This window comes from Epinephelus fuscoguttatus, linkage group LG10, assembly GCF_011397635.1.
Source record: "Epinephelus fuscoguttatus linkage group LG10, E.fuscoguttatus.final_Chr_v1".
Classification (NCBI taxonomy): domain Eukaryota; kingdom Metazoa; phylum Chordata; class Actinopteri; order Perciformes; family Serranidae; genus Epinephelus; species Epinephelus fuscoguttatus.
Window position 1 is genome coordinate 25,812,409 of NC_064761.1, and position 14,377 is coordinate 25,826,785.

General features: G+C 41.8%; 1 protein-coding gene across 1 annotated transcript in view; it reads left to right on the forward strand.

The window, feature by feature from the left end:
• Positions 1 to 14,377, forward strand: part of p3h2 (prolyl 3-hydroxylase 2) — an 89,005-nt gene that overhangs the window by 72,637 nt on the left and 1,991 nt on the right. Inside the window, exons 4-14 of the mRNA XM_049586949.1 lie at positions 1,260 to 1,391; positions 4,930 to 5,057; positions 9,167 to 9,256; positions 9,758 to 9,798; positions 11,042 to 11,133; positions 11,272 to 11,399; positions 11,488 to 11,583; positions 11,727 to 11,877; positions 12,111 to 12,228; positions 12,363 to 12,438; positions 14,169 to 14,309. Of these exons, the coding sequence (XP_049442906.1) occupies positions 1,260 to 1,391; positions 4,930 to 5,057; positions 9,167 to 9,256; positions 9,758 to 9,798; positions 11,042 to 11,133; positions 11,272 to 11,399; positions 11,488 to 11,583; positions 11,727 to 11,877; positions 12,111 to 12,228; positions 12,363 to 12,438; positions 14,169 to 14,309 (1,193 nt within the window). The remainder of the gene's footprint in view (positions 1 to 1,259; positions 1,392 to 4,929; positions 5,058 to 9,166; positions 9,257 to 9,757; positions 9,799 to 11,041; positions 11,134 to 11,271; positions 11,400 to 11,487; positions 11,584 to 11,726; positions 11,878 to 12,110; positions 12,229 to 12,362; positions 12,439 to 14,168; positions 14,310 to 14,377) is intronic.

Below are 14,377 nucleotides of genomic sequence, written 5' to 3' on the forward strand. Positions count from 1 at the left end.
GACTGAGTCAACAGGCCCAGCAGTGTTCGTCACATAACTAAGTGTAGCTGTAATATAAACACTCTGTAATGGGAGCGTTTGGTCACTGTTCTGCTCTGATGAAAATTAATAACTGTTTGAACTATGTGGGTCTGATTAAAGCATTGTTTACCTTATGATCAACCAATGAAAAGGTTTTCTGTCTGCTGTGTAAACAAGACATCTACTGCATATCTGTCTGTCCTGGAGGAGGAATCCCTCCTCTGTGGCCCTACCTGAGGATTCTTCCTTTTTCCCCCATTAAAAGTTTTTTTGGGGGACTTTTCCCTTGTCTAAATTAAGGGTGTAAGGATAAAGAGTGTTGAATGCTGTGCCAACCGTACAAAAGTATTTATTCTGGGATTAACAGAATTGAGCACTGCGTTAGTTCAGGCAGGAAACAATGTCAAGCTCAGCTCACATCCCAGCTACATTAGCTGATCTCAAACAGCCCATTCAACCGATGGAGCAGCTGATTGATAGAAATGAGTCAGCTGATAAATCACATGATTCCTTTCTATGCAGCTAATTGGCAAATCTCATTCATGGTGCCCTGTTTAAACTGCTCTGGCCTGCCTACTGTTGCTGCTTCCTCTGCAAGCCACTTTGCAACCAACCTCCACCCCAGCTCCTCCTTTTCATGTTGTGTCTGACTTATCAATGTCATCTCTGTTTGTCATTGATGCTGCTCTGTTCTGTTTCCAGGGGGTTTTTGCTGCTGCTCTCCCTGCCTGGCTTTCCATGTAGGCGCATGGAAGGTCAGGGAGGTTTGCTCTCTCTGACTCAGGCTTTCCTCGTTGGCACGTGGAAGGGCAGGGAGGTTTGAGCTCTCTGCCTCAGGCTTTTCAGAGGTGTGCTCTCTCCGCCTTAGGCTTTCCTTGTTTGCACATGGAAGGGCGGAGAGGTGTGCTCATAGGATTTCCACTTAGGCGAATGGAAGAGGCTTTCTGCGCAGGCCTAGGAAAAGCAGAGTGGTCCCAGAACAGAGCCTTACTGCCAAATATAATACCGTAAATGGAGATTAAGTTTTAAGTGTTCCTGACTGAACTGATGGGGTTTTTTTTTTTTTTTTTTTTAAATCATATCCTCAGTTATATCAGTGATGGGAACACTGGTATCCAGCCCCTGAACCAATACTCAAACAATAAAAAGGCCAAATGCCACATTTAAGAAGCAGCTTACTATCTCAAAGCAGCATCAGCTGATGATCTTAAAACTGATCTGAAACTATTTTGTTGCAGATCACTTCACTCAGGTGCTGCACTGTGAACACGAATGTGTACGAGATCTCGCCACCCGGCCAGGCCGCCTCTCACCCATGGAGAACTACCTGCCTCTGCACTACGACTACCTTCAGTTTGCCTACTTCCAATGTAAGTTGTTCAAGGAATGTAGTACTTATTCAGACCCTTCATTTATAATCACTTTTCTGATTAACTCTGTGCAGCACAGAGAACAAAACTCTTTCCAAACATGGCATTCATCTGACTGTGCTTGTTGTGATTGTGAACAAAGAAGGATGGATACACCCATAGGTCACACACTCACATGCATGCACATACAAGAACTCACTGTGACCACAAAGAGCTGCAGACAGGTCGAGTCAATCAACAGTTGGCCGCACCCTGTTTAGAGTTTCACATTGTTTCACGGGTATTAATGACATTATCTGATGGGCGTGTGTGTGTCTGGGCAACTTTTATATGGGCGTATCCAGTCTAATGTTGGGCTCTCAGGTGTTTGTTTCTGTGTGTGTGTGTGTGTGTGTGTGTGTGTGTGTGTGTGTGTGTGTGTGTGTGTGTTTGTGTGGATAGACTCAAGTCTTTTGTTGTTGGTGAAGTAGTGAAAAACTCCTCTAGACAAGAGTGTTGGCACAACAACAAAGCGTAGTTGGGAAAGACAGTGTGCTGAGTGGTTGTGAGATCACCAGATTATACTTAATGACCCATAAGCATGTGGCTCTAATAACGCAAAGTGGATCATTGGGTCTGTGCAAACACATTGAGAGCAGGCTTTGAGTTGTAGCAGCCGCTGATGGGTGTGTACAGTGTGTGTCTGTATTTCTGTCTGTGTTTGTAAGCCTGAAAAGCATTTTCTACCTGAGTTTATAAAAAGCCTCCCAGTGAGTCAATTATTCTACTGGTGTAAAGGTGAAAATGGGTCACAGCTTGCATGAAATAACTAATTCTTTCTTTAATCTACTTCTGTTTTTTAAGTAATATTCTATACTCTATTCCCCCGATATCAAGTTTGTAAGCACAGGTGTCACCAAATCAGCCCGGACTGAAATATTGAGGAATCATATGATATATATTTAAGTGTTATCCTTTTTTTTAAATCTTTTTTTTTTTTTTTTTTTTTTAATATTTTTTATTTCTGAACATTTTTTTACGTTTAGGAACGAAAGAAAAGAAAAAAGGAAAGCAGTACACAGGAAAAAAAGGCAAATACAAATATGAGGTCATAGGATGTTTACAAAGACATAACAAATGTTCCTAATTTAAAGTAAGGTTTCATATAAGGTACAATAATCATGTGACATCTGTCTCACTGGCTAAATAAACACACTGTTTTGCCCCCAATTCTTTCTGCAGTGGGACAGATTTTCTGAAGCCGGTTTTTGTAATGGCCTTTCTACTTGCTGTCAGCAGGATCTTAAGTAGATAGATATCATCTTTACTTAGTCTAAAGGAGCCAAATATGTTATCGGGAGGTTTGTTTTAACTGTGTAATTCACTGTGTCGGCATTAGGGGAGCACTGTACTGTCACCTGGTGAGTTCAGGTATTTATGATGGGACCTCACTATGGTCATCAGGTGTTTGGCCCGGAAGTTTTTGACCGCAATGGCACGAACCGCTACAGTTTTGTTTGTTTGTTTTGTACTGAACGTTAATATGTATTTAACGGATGGACTTTGCCATGAATGCTTGGAATAAATGTTACGGTGACGCAACACAAGAATCTTCATGGAGTCTGATTTAGCATCTGGAAAACGAAGGCAGCGTAGCGTGTCCAGCAACAGGCATGTCAACCCTGGTCAAATACCTCAGTAGCTGGTAATAGACTTAGCTCTTTAACATATTCCATCAGGGATGTGTCCAAGGAAAAAGGATGTGAATGTTGGACTAACACTAAAACCCAAAGTTTTTGTAATAATTGTTGCTACTTCGTTCCAGACAGTCTGAATAGAAGGACTGGACCAGGAAATATGGACATGGTCAACCATGATTTCGCCACATTCCCTCCAGCAGCATAGCTGGGTGCCAGTTTGTTTAGACCTCTGTTTGGGCGTTCAAGTGTTATCCTTTGATAGCCTTTATCCTTTAAAAAGGTCAATAATGAATCCAAAACTGAAAAATTCTTGATGAAGTAGAGTAAAGGCGTCCGCGTTTAACAGCAGCAAAACTGCATCAAAACATTTACAGACTTGTGCAGTGTAATCCAAGTCTCATTTATCCAGTCGTATGCTCAGTGCTTTCCAAACTTTCATTTTCACTAAAACCTACTATTTAAAAAACTTCTGCGTACAAGTAGCAACTGGGCAAGCGTGCATTTGTACTCTGCTCAGTGGAATACTTAAGCATACTTGAAACGCATGCTCTTGCCCATCAGCACTACTTGTATGCAAAAGTGTTCAACACTGTACATTTTCAGCCAGTCATGTATCATATTTTGATGTAGTTTTGCTGCTGTTAAACATGGACCCCATTTAGTCCAATTCATCAAGAATTTTGTCCATTTTTTGATTCTTTGTGCACCATAGAGGCAAGCAAGAAAAACAAAGTTCTTTTCACAAATTCAATATAACACTGGGTGTGTAACTGATATACAAATGATCATTTGGAGACTGAAGTATTCCTTTAATCTTAAATCTTAAGTATTGACTATGTTAAATACGCTTGCACTCATTAAATCACGAGTGATACTAACATAAAAATCTCGTTTCGTTTTAAAAACACTGAGCCAAGTTCATTTATATCCAGCATAATTCAATTATGTTTTTTAACAGCTTGTCCCATGTATCAAATACAGCAGGATTTATACTTTTTCAGTTTTGAAGTTCTGGCATAACTCCTGTCAAAACTGCAAATCTATGGCAGTCTCTTGCCACAAGTTAGTAATCCGAGTGCTTTAACACCCAGCAGCACTGTGGCCTGCTGTGTTCTGCACTCCTCAGGAGTGGACGTTTGCCATCACTCAGCGACCGCACATTGCGCTTTCGCTGCTTAAGTTTCCTGAATAAATTCTCACTGACGTTTTTTTGTTTAACTGAACTCAAATCTCCAGACTCTTATTGACCAGGGAACCCTCAGCTGACAGCAGCAGATACACTGCCTCCGTCTGGGCCAAGACAGGAAGTCTTTGGTTAACCCTGCGCCTTTACAAGCTAGTAAAGAATGTGTTTGTGTGTGCACTTAGCGGCAGTAGTGTAGAGCAGAAGGTGTGTGTGTTTTAAAGACGTTTGTCTGTGTTTGTGGATCTGTGTTTGAATGAATGTATGTGACAGTGTGTATGCCTATGTGTTCAAGGCAGGAAGACAGTACAGGACGGTCCTGCTGTACGATAATCTCACTTTATCACTGTTGCATGTTACAATTCCTGACAAGGCCCCGCAGAATCAGCACCGTGTGTGTGCGCGTGTGTGTGCATACATGCGCTTTTTCCACTATGTCAACCAGAGTGCAGCTTTTGCTCCATTGTGGTAATGGTTTGGGAATGTCCGCCGTGATAGATACATTTCCACATGTCACACACACACACTGGTCACCCAGTCCATCAAGTAGACAATTCAGCAGCTATAAATAAACAGCTCCATAGTGCTACTACTGTAGATGTCAAAAACTCCACAGGTGACCTTTAATTGCGTTCATATGTAAACGATTTTAACTGCTCTCTGTCTCTCTCTGCAGTGGACAGGCTGGAGGAGGCGCTACAGTGTGCTCTGACCTACCTGTTATTCCACGAGGGAGAGGAGTTCATGACGGAAAACGTGGATTACTACAGAGAGCTGCTGGGATACGACGGCAAGCCAAGAGAGGTCAGAATCTGCTTCTCTCGTGGGGTTGTGAGGAGTAGAGGCTGGAAGAGAGATACAGGAAATGAAGGATGAACCATTGTGTAAAAGCTGTAGTTTTTTAGTATAGGTGGATCAGCAACAAGGACTGGCTCAAATCAACTCTGGTTTTAAATCTGAGGATCCAACCCTGGTTTCAAAGTAGAGGCCAATATCCATTACATTTTTTGGAAAAAACGCACTCACCTCGAAAGCAATAACCTCCTCAGTAACTTCCAGCATGGTTTCCGCTCTACCTGATCAACTATGTCTGCTTTATTACTATTTACTGAACAATTACCTATCTCACTCAACAAAGGTCATGTCACCGGAGCCATTTTTTGGTTGATTTAAGCAACGCCTTTAATACAGTAAATCATCAGATTCTGCTAAATAAACTTAGCTCACTTCAACTCTTCCCCTCTGTAACAACAATGCTATCAGGTCCCAAGTAGTTAAAATTAATCACTTAACATCTCCCCCTGTAACTTGTGTTATGGGAGTTCCACAAGGCAGCATCTTGGGCCCTCTACTTTTTCACCTTTACATCAATGACCTTCCTAACATGTGCAAATATTCTAATTGTTTACTATATGCCAATGACACTGTAATTTTTCTTGCTCATCCAAACTCTGACATCTTAAATTCGAAACTGTCATCTGATCTTAACCACTAACAAGTAGTAGTGCCACAAAGAAACTCGAAAGGTTTCATACATTTACATGTGTCATTTTGAAGGAACCAACACTTTGAAAAGAATCAACCTGACCATCACTACAAAATGCTTAAGAAGGAGTACAAACAAATGCATATAGAAAGGTTGAAATAAATGACGACAATAAAACACATTTTGAAATGATTAAGAGGAATTCTAAAACAAAAAAATGTTAGTTATATACATTAAAGGTCGGTTTGGAAAGAAAGACTTACAGATTAAATCAAGCAGACTAAACTTTAAATATTTAAGTTATCTGCAGAATCAGACACGATATAGAAAGCTGCTCCAGATTTTAGTGACCACAACTGCAAGATCTAAGTGAAGCTGGTGGGGCAGTTAGCAGAACTTTAAACATCATTAAGGATGGTATAGTCTCCAGTAAGTTTAACAATATACTTGTGGATCGTAGGGAATGCAGGGAAAGAGACTTGAGAGGAAAAGTGTGGGTTTTAGGGAAAAGGAGGAGACAGGAGGCAGCAGGCTGTTCGCTGTATTTCTTGGATGAACTTGCTACTTGACGCTTGGCAGCTCTCGCCTCTTAAAGTTTGCTTTTTCACTTGTATATGTTCCCCATCCAGCTGGAAGCATTAAGCTAATTCTGCTACGTCAATGTGTTTACGACAACATATTTCTTCCTCTGGGCGTGCTCTTTATTATTTCCTTGCCCCCTGGTATTTATAAAACCCTGACTGATTAAAGGCTGAATGTTTGCCTGCTTGAGAAAATTAGATTTGTTAAGTCTGGCTACCCATCAGCCACTTCAGTGTCGAAGAATTTCTCCTTTAAAACTCTGCTCAGCTGCTTTGAAAATTCAAGCAGCACCTTGTTTAAGTCTCAGTGACACAACCTCTTTTTCCTAGAAAGCCTGGTACTCATTATAGCGAGCAGAGCTCCCAGCAGGACTGTGTGAATGTGTGAGTGTGTGTGGCTGACATTGCGTGCGTGCGTGCGTGTGTGTGTGTGTGTGTGTGTGTGTGTGTGTGTGTGAGATAAAGAGGGGCCGACGTGTTGCAGCTCATGCTTGTGTTTTTCTACTCATAGCTTACATTTTTCGAGCCCTCAAGTCTTTCCAGTCCCGTCAGTTTACAGTTCAGTCGCTGGCCCACAGATCGCCTCTCCTCTCTGCGTCCTCTCTCCCTCTGGCCTTGGGGAGCTCACTTACAGAGCCCTAGATCTCAGTGCCAGGCCCGACCTGCCTCCCTGCCAAAGAATCCTGCCTTTCAGGAATGACGGAGGAGGAGGAAAAGTCATGTCGGAGTGCCCACAGAAGCCTCTGGAACAATTTGGGGGCTGTTTGTATTAAGGGCGCTGTAAATGAGGGCTTCACTTTTTTTAAACCCAGACAAGAAAGGGGCTACTGGGTGCTCAAGTTTCATAATACTCATTATCATGACCCCACTCCCCCAACTCAAACCACCACATTTACACTGAACTGTACTCTTTCTGTCACACAATCTGTTCATACAAAACTAGAAGTGGACTGATAACTCAGTACACTTATATCTCTGTCTGGTTATATGTCGGAGGAAAATGGAGTACAGATATTCCAAAGATACAGTATGTATGACATTGTTTCCATTACATAGTTTGTCCAGCAGACAGCACTGTCACCCTCCCCTACCCTCTTATACAACCCACAGAAGGGTTTCCTAATATAGCGCTGCTACCACTGTGGTTAGGTTCAAGAAAAGTATTATGGTTTGGGTAAAAATGAATGTGTTTGTTACATGACTTTACTCACGTGCATACCGTAAAACTTCAGTTAATAGCCCGGGGTATTATTTGCTTAAATCACTGAAATCAACAGGCCTATGTTTGGGTCAGCCCTTTAATTCCGTTCACACAAAACTGTTGCTCAGCTAAGATGGCAAGTGTGATCTTTTGATCTGAGGACCCTTACGGACTAAGGGAATATGAAAAACTTACAGGGTGATCAAGGAATGGACACATAATTTGAGGTAGTCAACTACCCCCTTTTATACATCCAAAGAAAAAAAAACATGAACTGCTAGGCAACCAGACCAGGCCTCTAACTGAGGCAGGCGTTTATTTGTCAAAATTTGTAGCCACAGCGGACCATTAAAACTGTAACTGTAACCAACATGGCGACTAAGTCACAAAACTTATGCTGTGTTAAAATGGGGTTGTTTTTACCTTGTAGCATGTTCACGAGGAGAGTCCATATGAATGCCCCCTTCTTGTGGTATTCACAATCTTGTAAGTGGAATTTTTCTGAAAGCTCCTAGTTCACGACTTTGTGTACACGACTGTCATAAACATGAGCTCCAGAGTTCCATTTGAATGCAGTGTTTCTCACTTCACAGCTAAACAGTACACTAAAATAAGTTTATGAAAACATTTGAGGTGAGAAATTAACTAATTTGACAGTTTGACCACAGTTGACGAGCCATGATTTACATGATTGACAGCTGTGTTAGAGATTCCTCAGCTCTGATTGGCTCTTTTCGCTCAGATGCTATAAGGCCATTAGAAATGCCACAAAGCAACAGAGTAAGCAGAAGAGTATGAATTTTTTCAAAGATTATTTTTCCAAGTTAGTGCTGTGTGAATATAATGACACTTTCAGCAATTATGAAAAAGTTACTTTTTGTAAAAGTTACTCAACATTGATTTTTGGTTTCTTCTTGGCTCCTGTCATAATTACTACAGCCACTAGAGGTCAACGCCTAAGAATAAACGTAACTATGAGTCCTATGCCACGAAGCTGCTTGAGCAAACGACCTATGGCCTTGTTTTGAGGGGAGGACAGTCTCTAATTTTTCTACTGTAAAATGTCAAACACAGTCAAAAAATGTTATCTGTTAATGTATGAATGGATGCCTATAAGCCCATTGTCACTGTGTGACCCAGGGCTTGTGAAACAGCAGATTTTTGCTTCTGTTTAAGTTTTCACTCTTGGCAGGAAACAGTAGTAAAAGTGTCCCTCTGAGAGGACACAAAGAAAGAGAGAGGCCATCACACTCCATTAGTCCTGGCACTGAGGCGAGGAGAGCCCAGGGAATCGTAAACTCATCCTGGTTCCCTTTTTTGGAAAGTGTAGTGAAAGAGTGAGGACACTTTAAGAGTTTGGTAAAGTTAAGGTGTTGAGCTTTGATACATGACAGATAAATATTAAACCAATGATACTTCTGTCTTGACTGTAACCGTGAGCATGAAAATAACAATGAGCGAAAACGGACATGAATATAAAACATTTTATCATAGTTCTGTTTGATATTTAATGAATTTCTCTATCTCTTTCTGCCGTTATTTTCCTCCTGCCAACATCTGTCAGGGACAAAAGCATGTGTTTACATTTACCTTAATGACTCAGGAAACTGTTCACCATAAACCTTTGTTGTGTTTGTGTTGGCAGAAAGCTGCATGGTACCTGAGGAGGCACAAACAGGAACTGGAGCTCCTTCTGATTGGCAGCAAAACCATGGGTGTGGAATTTACAGAAGGGGTGCGTTAACACAAAACAATATTATCCCAAATCTCTCTCATTTTTCATGTGGAACTACAAACTCAAAGCAGACATTGGAGTATTTATTGTCAGGCCCTTTAAATCTCAGTTTTGCCCGAATATAAAAAGAGATTTTGTAATTTAGCAGACAGTTAACTGTAAGCCAATCCACATGTGTCTGATGCAGAGCAGATCTCCTGCTGGGTGTGTAAACACATTAATGTGCCCCTGCTGCCGGCTGACTCAGTGCAGGGTAACAGGTGTCTGGCACGGCCACAATCCACTGCTGACCTCTTAGCCAACAGCGACACCTGCTGGTCTCGTAGACACATGACATATATCAAATTTCTCTGTACACAGCATTTGTGAAATTACATGTGTTATGAATAAACTAAAGCATCAGTCAAATCACTCCCCATTGGTGTGTTATTTATGTGTTTATTTACTTCCTGGCACCACCACCTTTGAAGGTAGATAATGTCCCTCTTGTCTGTCTTGCAGAATTACTGGAGCAGCACAGGTGGAAGAGAGGACTCAAACAGGTAAAAACTTTGCATTTGTAAAACATTGAAGTGTAGCATCATATACTGTATACTACATTTCTCATTTCATTTCATTTATTTGACTCACGACAATATCACATGGTATGGAGTACAAACAATAGCACACAGTGTGGCTAAAGTACAACCAATGTTACTTAAACAAAGAGGACGTTCTTCAAAAAAGCACCTACTTTACAAATTATTTTTGACTTATCTGACTGTAATAACTAAATTAATTTGAATACCTTCCTCTGTAAATCATTAAGCTTACATTCGGACATTCAGACAAAAAATATGATACTCTTCTCCCACACGATTATCATCACAGAGGCTGCAGATCCTCTGGTTTCTGTCCAGCCTGTCATATCTTCCAGTGACTTTAGGAATTCTGGTGTTATTTACTCTAAAATTATAATACTGTGTCTGTACTTCTGGTTTTCGTGCAACAGATACTTCTTTATACTTGATACTCTTTAACCACTTACGCTTTTGTGTGAGCCAGACGTAAGATAAGCTGCATTCATCCAGTATCTGCTTAACCTACGATGCAGTTTTCCCTCTCATTAGCTGAGACGTCCTCCTCTGTAAAAGCTGCAAAAGCAGATGTTGAAGAATGAAGATGAATTTAAAGCAGCTACAGTATATATTAGTGTTCTTGTATTAACAATGAATCAAATGACTAGGTGTGGAAAGAGTCTCTTGTAGTGACAAACCTACAGAGAATTATCATGCTACTCTGGAGTTTCCCGCAACTCTATAGTTGGCTCGAAACTTTACTCTTTTATTCCACTCTCACAGCTCTTATAGCATCGTTTTCAGCTGCAGTTGGTCCAGCAAAAAAACTCCAAAAATCCCACTGCACACTACTGGTTCAGTACCACAGGGCAGACAGACACAGTTAGCGCGCGGCTGGTGAACATAGTGGAGCATTTAGCAGCTAAAGAGGCAGATTTTTCATGCAGGCACATGGAAGGGCAGAGAGGTTTGCTCTCTCTGCCTCAGGCTTTCCTCATTTGCACGTGGAAGGGCAGAGAGGTGTGCTCTCTCTGCCTTAAGGCTTTTCATGTAGGTATGTGGAAGATGCTTTCTGCGTAAGGCTGCGGAGAGGCGCTAGAACAAGGCCATACTGTCAAATACAATACTGCAAATGGAAATAAAGTTTTCTTTGACTAAGGTGGTCCTGACTGAATCACAATTTTGGCCCCTAACAGCAGAATGCATTCTCTTTTCTGTGTCCTTCCAGGATCCCCTCTGGTACAGACGGCTGGATGGAGTATGTTCCCATCTCAGAGAAGAAGAACGTCACCATCGCTGCTGCACAGCAACTCAAAGAAGGTAACCTTCACTGCAACCAGAGATCAAGCAGACCAGGAGTTAAAGAGAAAATCATCGGTGTTTAGTTATATCTTCTGTGACCACCATGGCTGAGATAACATGTTACACTCTTAAAACACTGTTCTGTGATCTGTGTAGGTGGTCCTCTGGTGTATGATAGCGTGCAGCTGGTGCGGAATTCTGCAGCCTTGAACGGTACCCAGCGAGTGCTGCTGGATCATGTTATATCTGAGGAGGAGTGTGCAGACCTCAGGCAGCTGGCACATGTAAGGACATTACACAACTTCAATAAAATAATGTGTTAACTCTTAACTGTAAGGTTTAGTTCTGACTTTTTTTTGCCTTGTCCTTCAGGCGGTTACCATGGCAGGAGACGGCTACAGAGGGAGGATGTCTCCACACACGCCCAATGAGAAGTTTGAAGGAGCCACTGTACTCAAAACCCTGCAGGTACACAAAGATTGACAAATGATTGCATCCCTCAGCCTCTCAAATAAATGTCAAGGTTGCAAGAAACCAGCAGGTTGCCTGAGTTAAAATTATTTGAAGACTTAATTTTAACCAGTGCTCAATCGTTTGACTCTTCACTGCAGTACGGCTATGAGGGCAGGGTCCCGATGAGGAGCGCCCGCCTGTTCTATGACATCAGCGAGCGAGCGAGACGGGTTATAGAGTCTTACTTCCTGCTCAACTCCACCCTGCACTTCTCCTACACACACCTGGTGTGCAGGACAGCCATCACAGGTCACTCACACTCATCACTTGACACCAAAACACGTATACCATCATTTGATATTGACTCTTAAAGAGATACTCTTAAGAATAAGCTTAAATCTTTGTACTTTGGGTTATGATGGAGTTGTGGTAAATTTGAAAATAAAGGATCCAAAAAAAAAACCAAAACCCTGGAAAAGTACAGAGGATGTTTAATGTTTCTATGTATTTATACTTTTTGTGTGTTGGTTGCCTGTTCAAAGGCCAGCAAGATCACAGGAATGACCTCAGCCATCCCATCCATGCCGACAACTGTCTGCTGGACCCTGAGGCCAATGAGTGCTGGAAGGAGCCGCCAGCGTACACATACAGAGACTACAGGTCTGAGGATGCCCGTGCAATAAACTGACTTCTCTGCAGCTGTATTACACAGTGGAAAATGACTAATGGCCACTGTTATCACTCTAAGTGTTATGCTGAGTCTGTACTGATTGTTCCTTTACTTTTATTTTCAGTGCACTGTTATACCTAAATGGAGATTTTGAAGGAGGGGAGTTCATATTCACAGAAATGGATGCCAAAACAGTCACGGTAAGATGTGGGGTTTACTGTAAAATGATTTTACTGCACAGGAAGGCAGTGGACATGATTATATCAGACCCACAGGTGTTTGGTTTTTTTGGTGTTGTTATGCGTGAGGGTTAGGGTTGGTGTTAGCTTGTACAAAACTGACCTGGTTGAAGTTTTGTTTGAGGAATGGAGAAAGACACTTCTAGTATTCTCTCAACATTTGGCCCAGTGGTTTTCAAATGGTGTGCCGTGATGTCAATCCAGGTGTGCCGTGGGATTTTGTGATAACCACACATTATTAATGCAATATTCAGCTTGACAGAATCTTAATCAGGATGTGAGGTGGCAGTTTACTCCTCTTTGTCCACTATGGGACATAAGGCTTCAATGAGCACTCTCCATTGCATTCGGTCCCTGGCAGCATGTTGGGCCTCTCCCCATGACAGGTTCATCTGTTCCAGTTGTTGTGTCACAGTTCTGCGCCAGGTGGTTTTGGGCCTCCCTGGTTTTCTTTTGCCTTAAGGCGACTTTTGTGATGCGGTCCTGCTCCATCCTCAACACATGTCCTAGCCATCTCAGGCGTCTGTGCGTAATCGCCTTGGTGATGCTCCGGCTTCCCGTTTTCTTGTACAGTTCATTGGTGGAGATCTTATTAGGCCAAAAAATCTGGCATATTCGTCGGAGGCATCCATATATATAATATTCGACTTGGCCTATACAAAAAGTTATGAATGAATTTTTAATTGACTGTATCAGTATATTTTGTGTGCTGGTTTCCTAATAAAGAGGCAAACTCAAGCAAAAAAATGTAATTTAATTTTTAAAAAAAATCTTCACAGGGAATATATTTGTCGCCATTTTCGTGTGGGAATTATAAGTCTGTGTCACATCAAAAGCCCTGATTGCCAGTCAGTTTGAGGGATGATAACATTTAAAAGTAGAAAGCTGTGGGGCGTTGGTGGCTTAGTGGTAGAGCAGGTGCCCCATGTACAAGGCTGTTGCCACAGCGGCCCAGGTTCAAATCCAGCCTGTGGCCCTTTGCTGCATGTCACTCCCTCTCTCTCTCCCCCTTTCACACTTGTCTGTCCTATCAATTAAAGGCTTAAAAATGCCCAAAAATATCTTTTAAAAAAAAAAAGTAGAAAGCTGTGAGTGGGATGATGGATCGCTTTATTGCATGAAGCAAATTATAGCAAAGGATCAGCGAAGAGGGCCTACCACTGAAAGAAAAGAGAAGGAAAAGTCAGTAGACAGGATCACGAAAGCTTCTTATTTTTATTTTCTAATGTCGTGATAAGAGTGATAACACATGTTATAGAAGCTATTGTGCACAGATATAAATACAGGTGTGTCTTGAGAGTTTGACTTGCCCTTCGGTGAGCCTTGGGCACAAAAAGTTTGACAAGCACTGATTTAGCAAGTCTCTTTTCTACCCTTACTTTTGGCTTAAGTAACCACAGCACCTCTCTAAAGGAGCTTGTATGAAGGTTAAGGGAGGTTATATGAGGGTAATGATGGTTAGGTAAAATATTGGAAGGGAGGAATCATTCCAGGGTAATGTCATCCTGCTTTGTATTGTAAGCATTGTATTTGACATCATATGTGTAAAAAGAACAAGCGAGGATAGATGGCTGCTTTAACAGTAGGGCTGAAAGAATGAATAAGTTGCTAATTTATATACTAATATGAACAGACAAAGGTGATTTTTAACCTCATCTCTGTTGCTTCTCCATGTTCTTCATCCTCTCCAGGCATCAGTGAAGCCCAGGTGTGGCCGGATGGTGGGTTTCTCATCAGGAGGGGAGAATCCACACGGTGTGAAGGCTGTCACCAGCGGGCAGAGGTGTGCTGTCGCTCTGTGGTTCACCCTCGACCCGCTCTTCAGAGAACTGGTAAAGTCATCTTTTAGCTAAGCCATAGGGCTAATAATCACTTTGCTCTTAGGTTCATCCTTATTTTG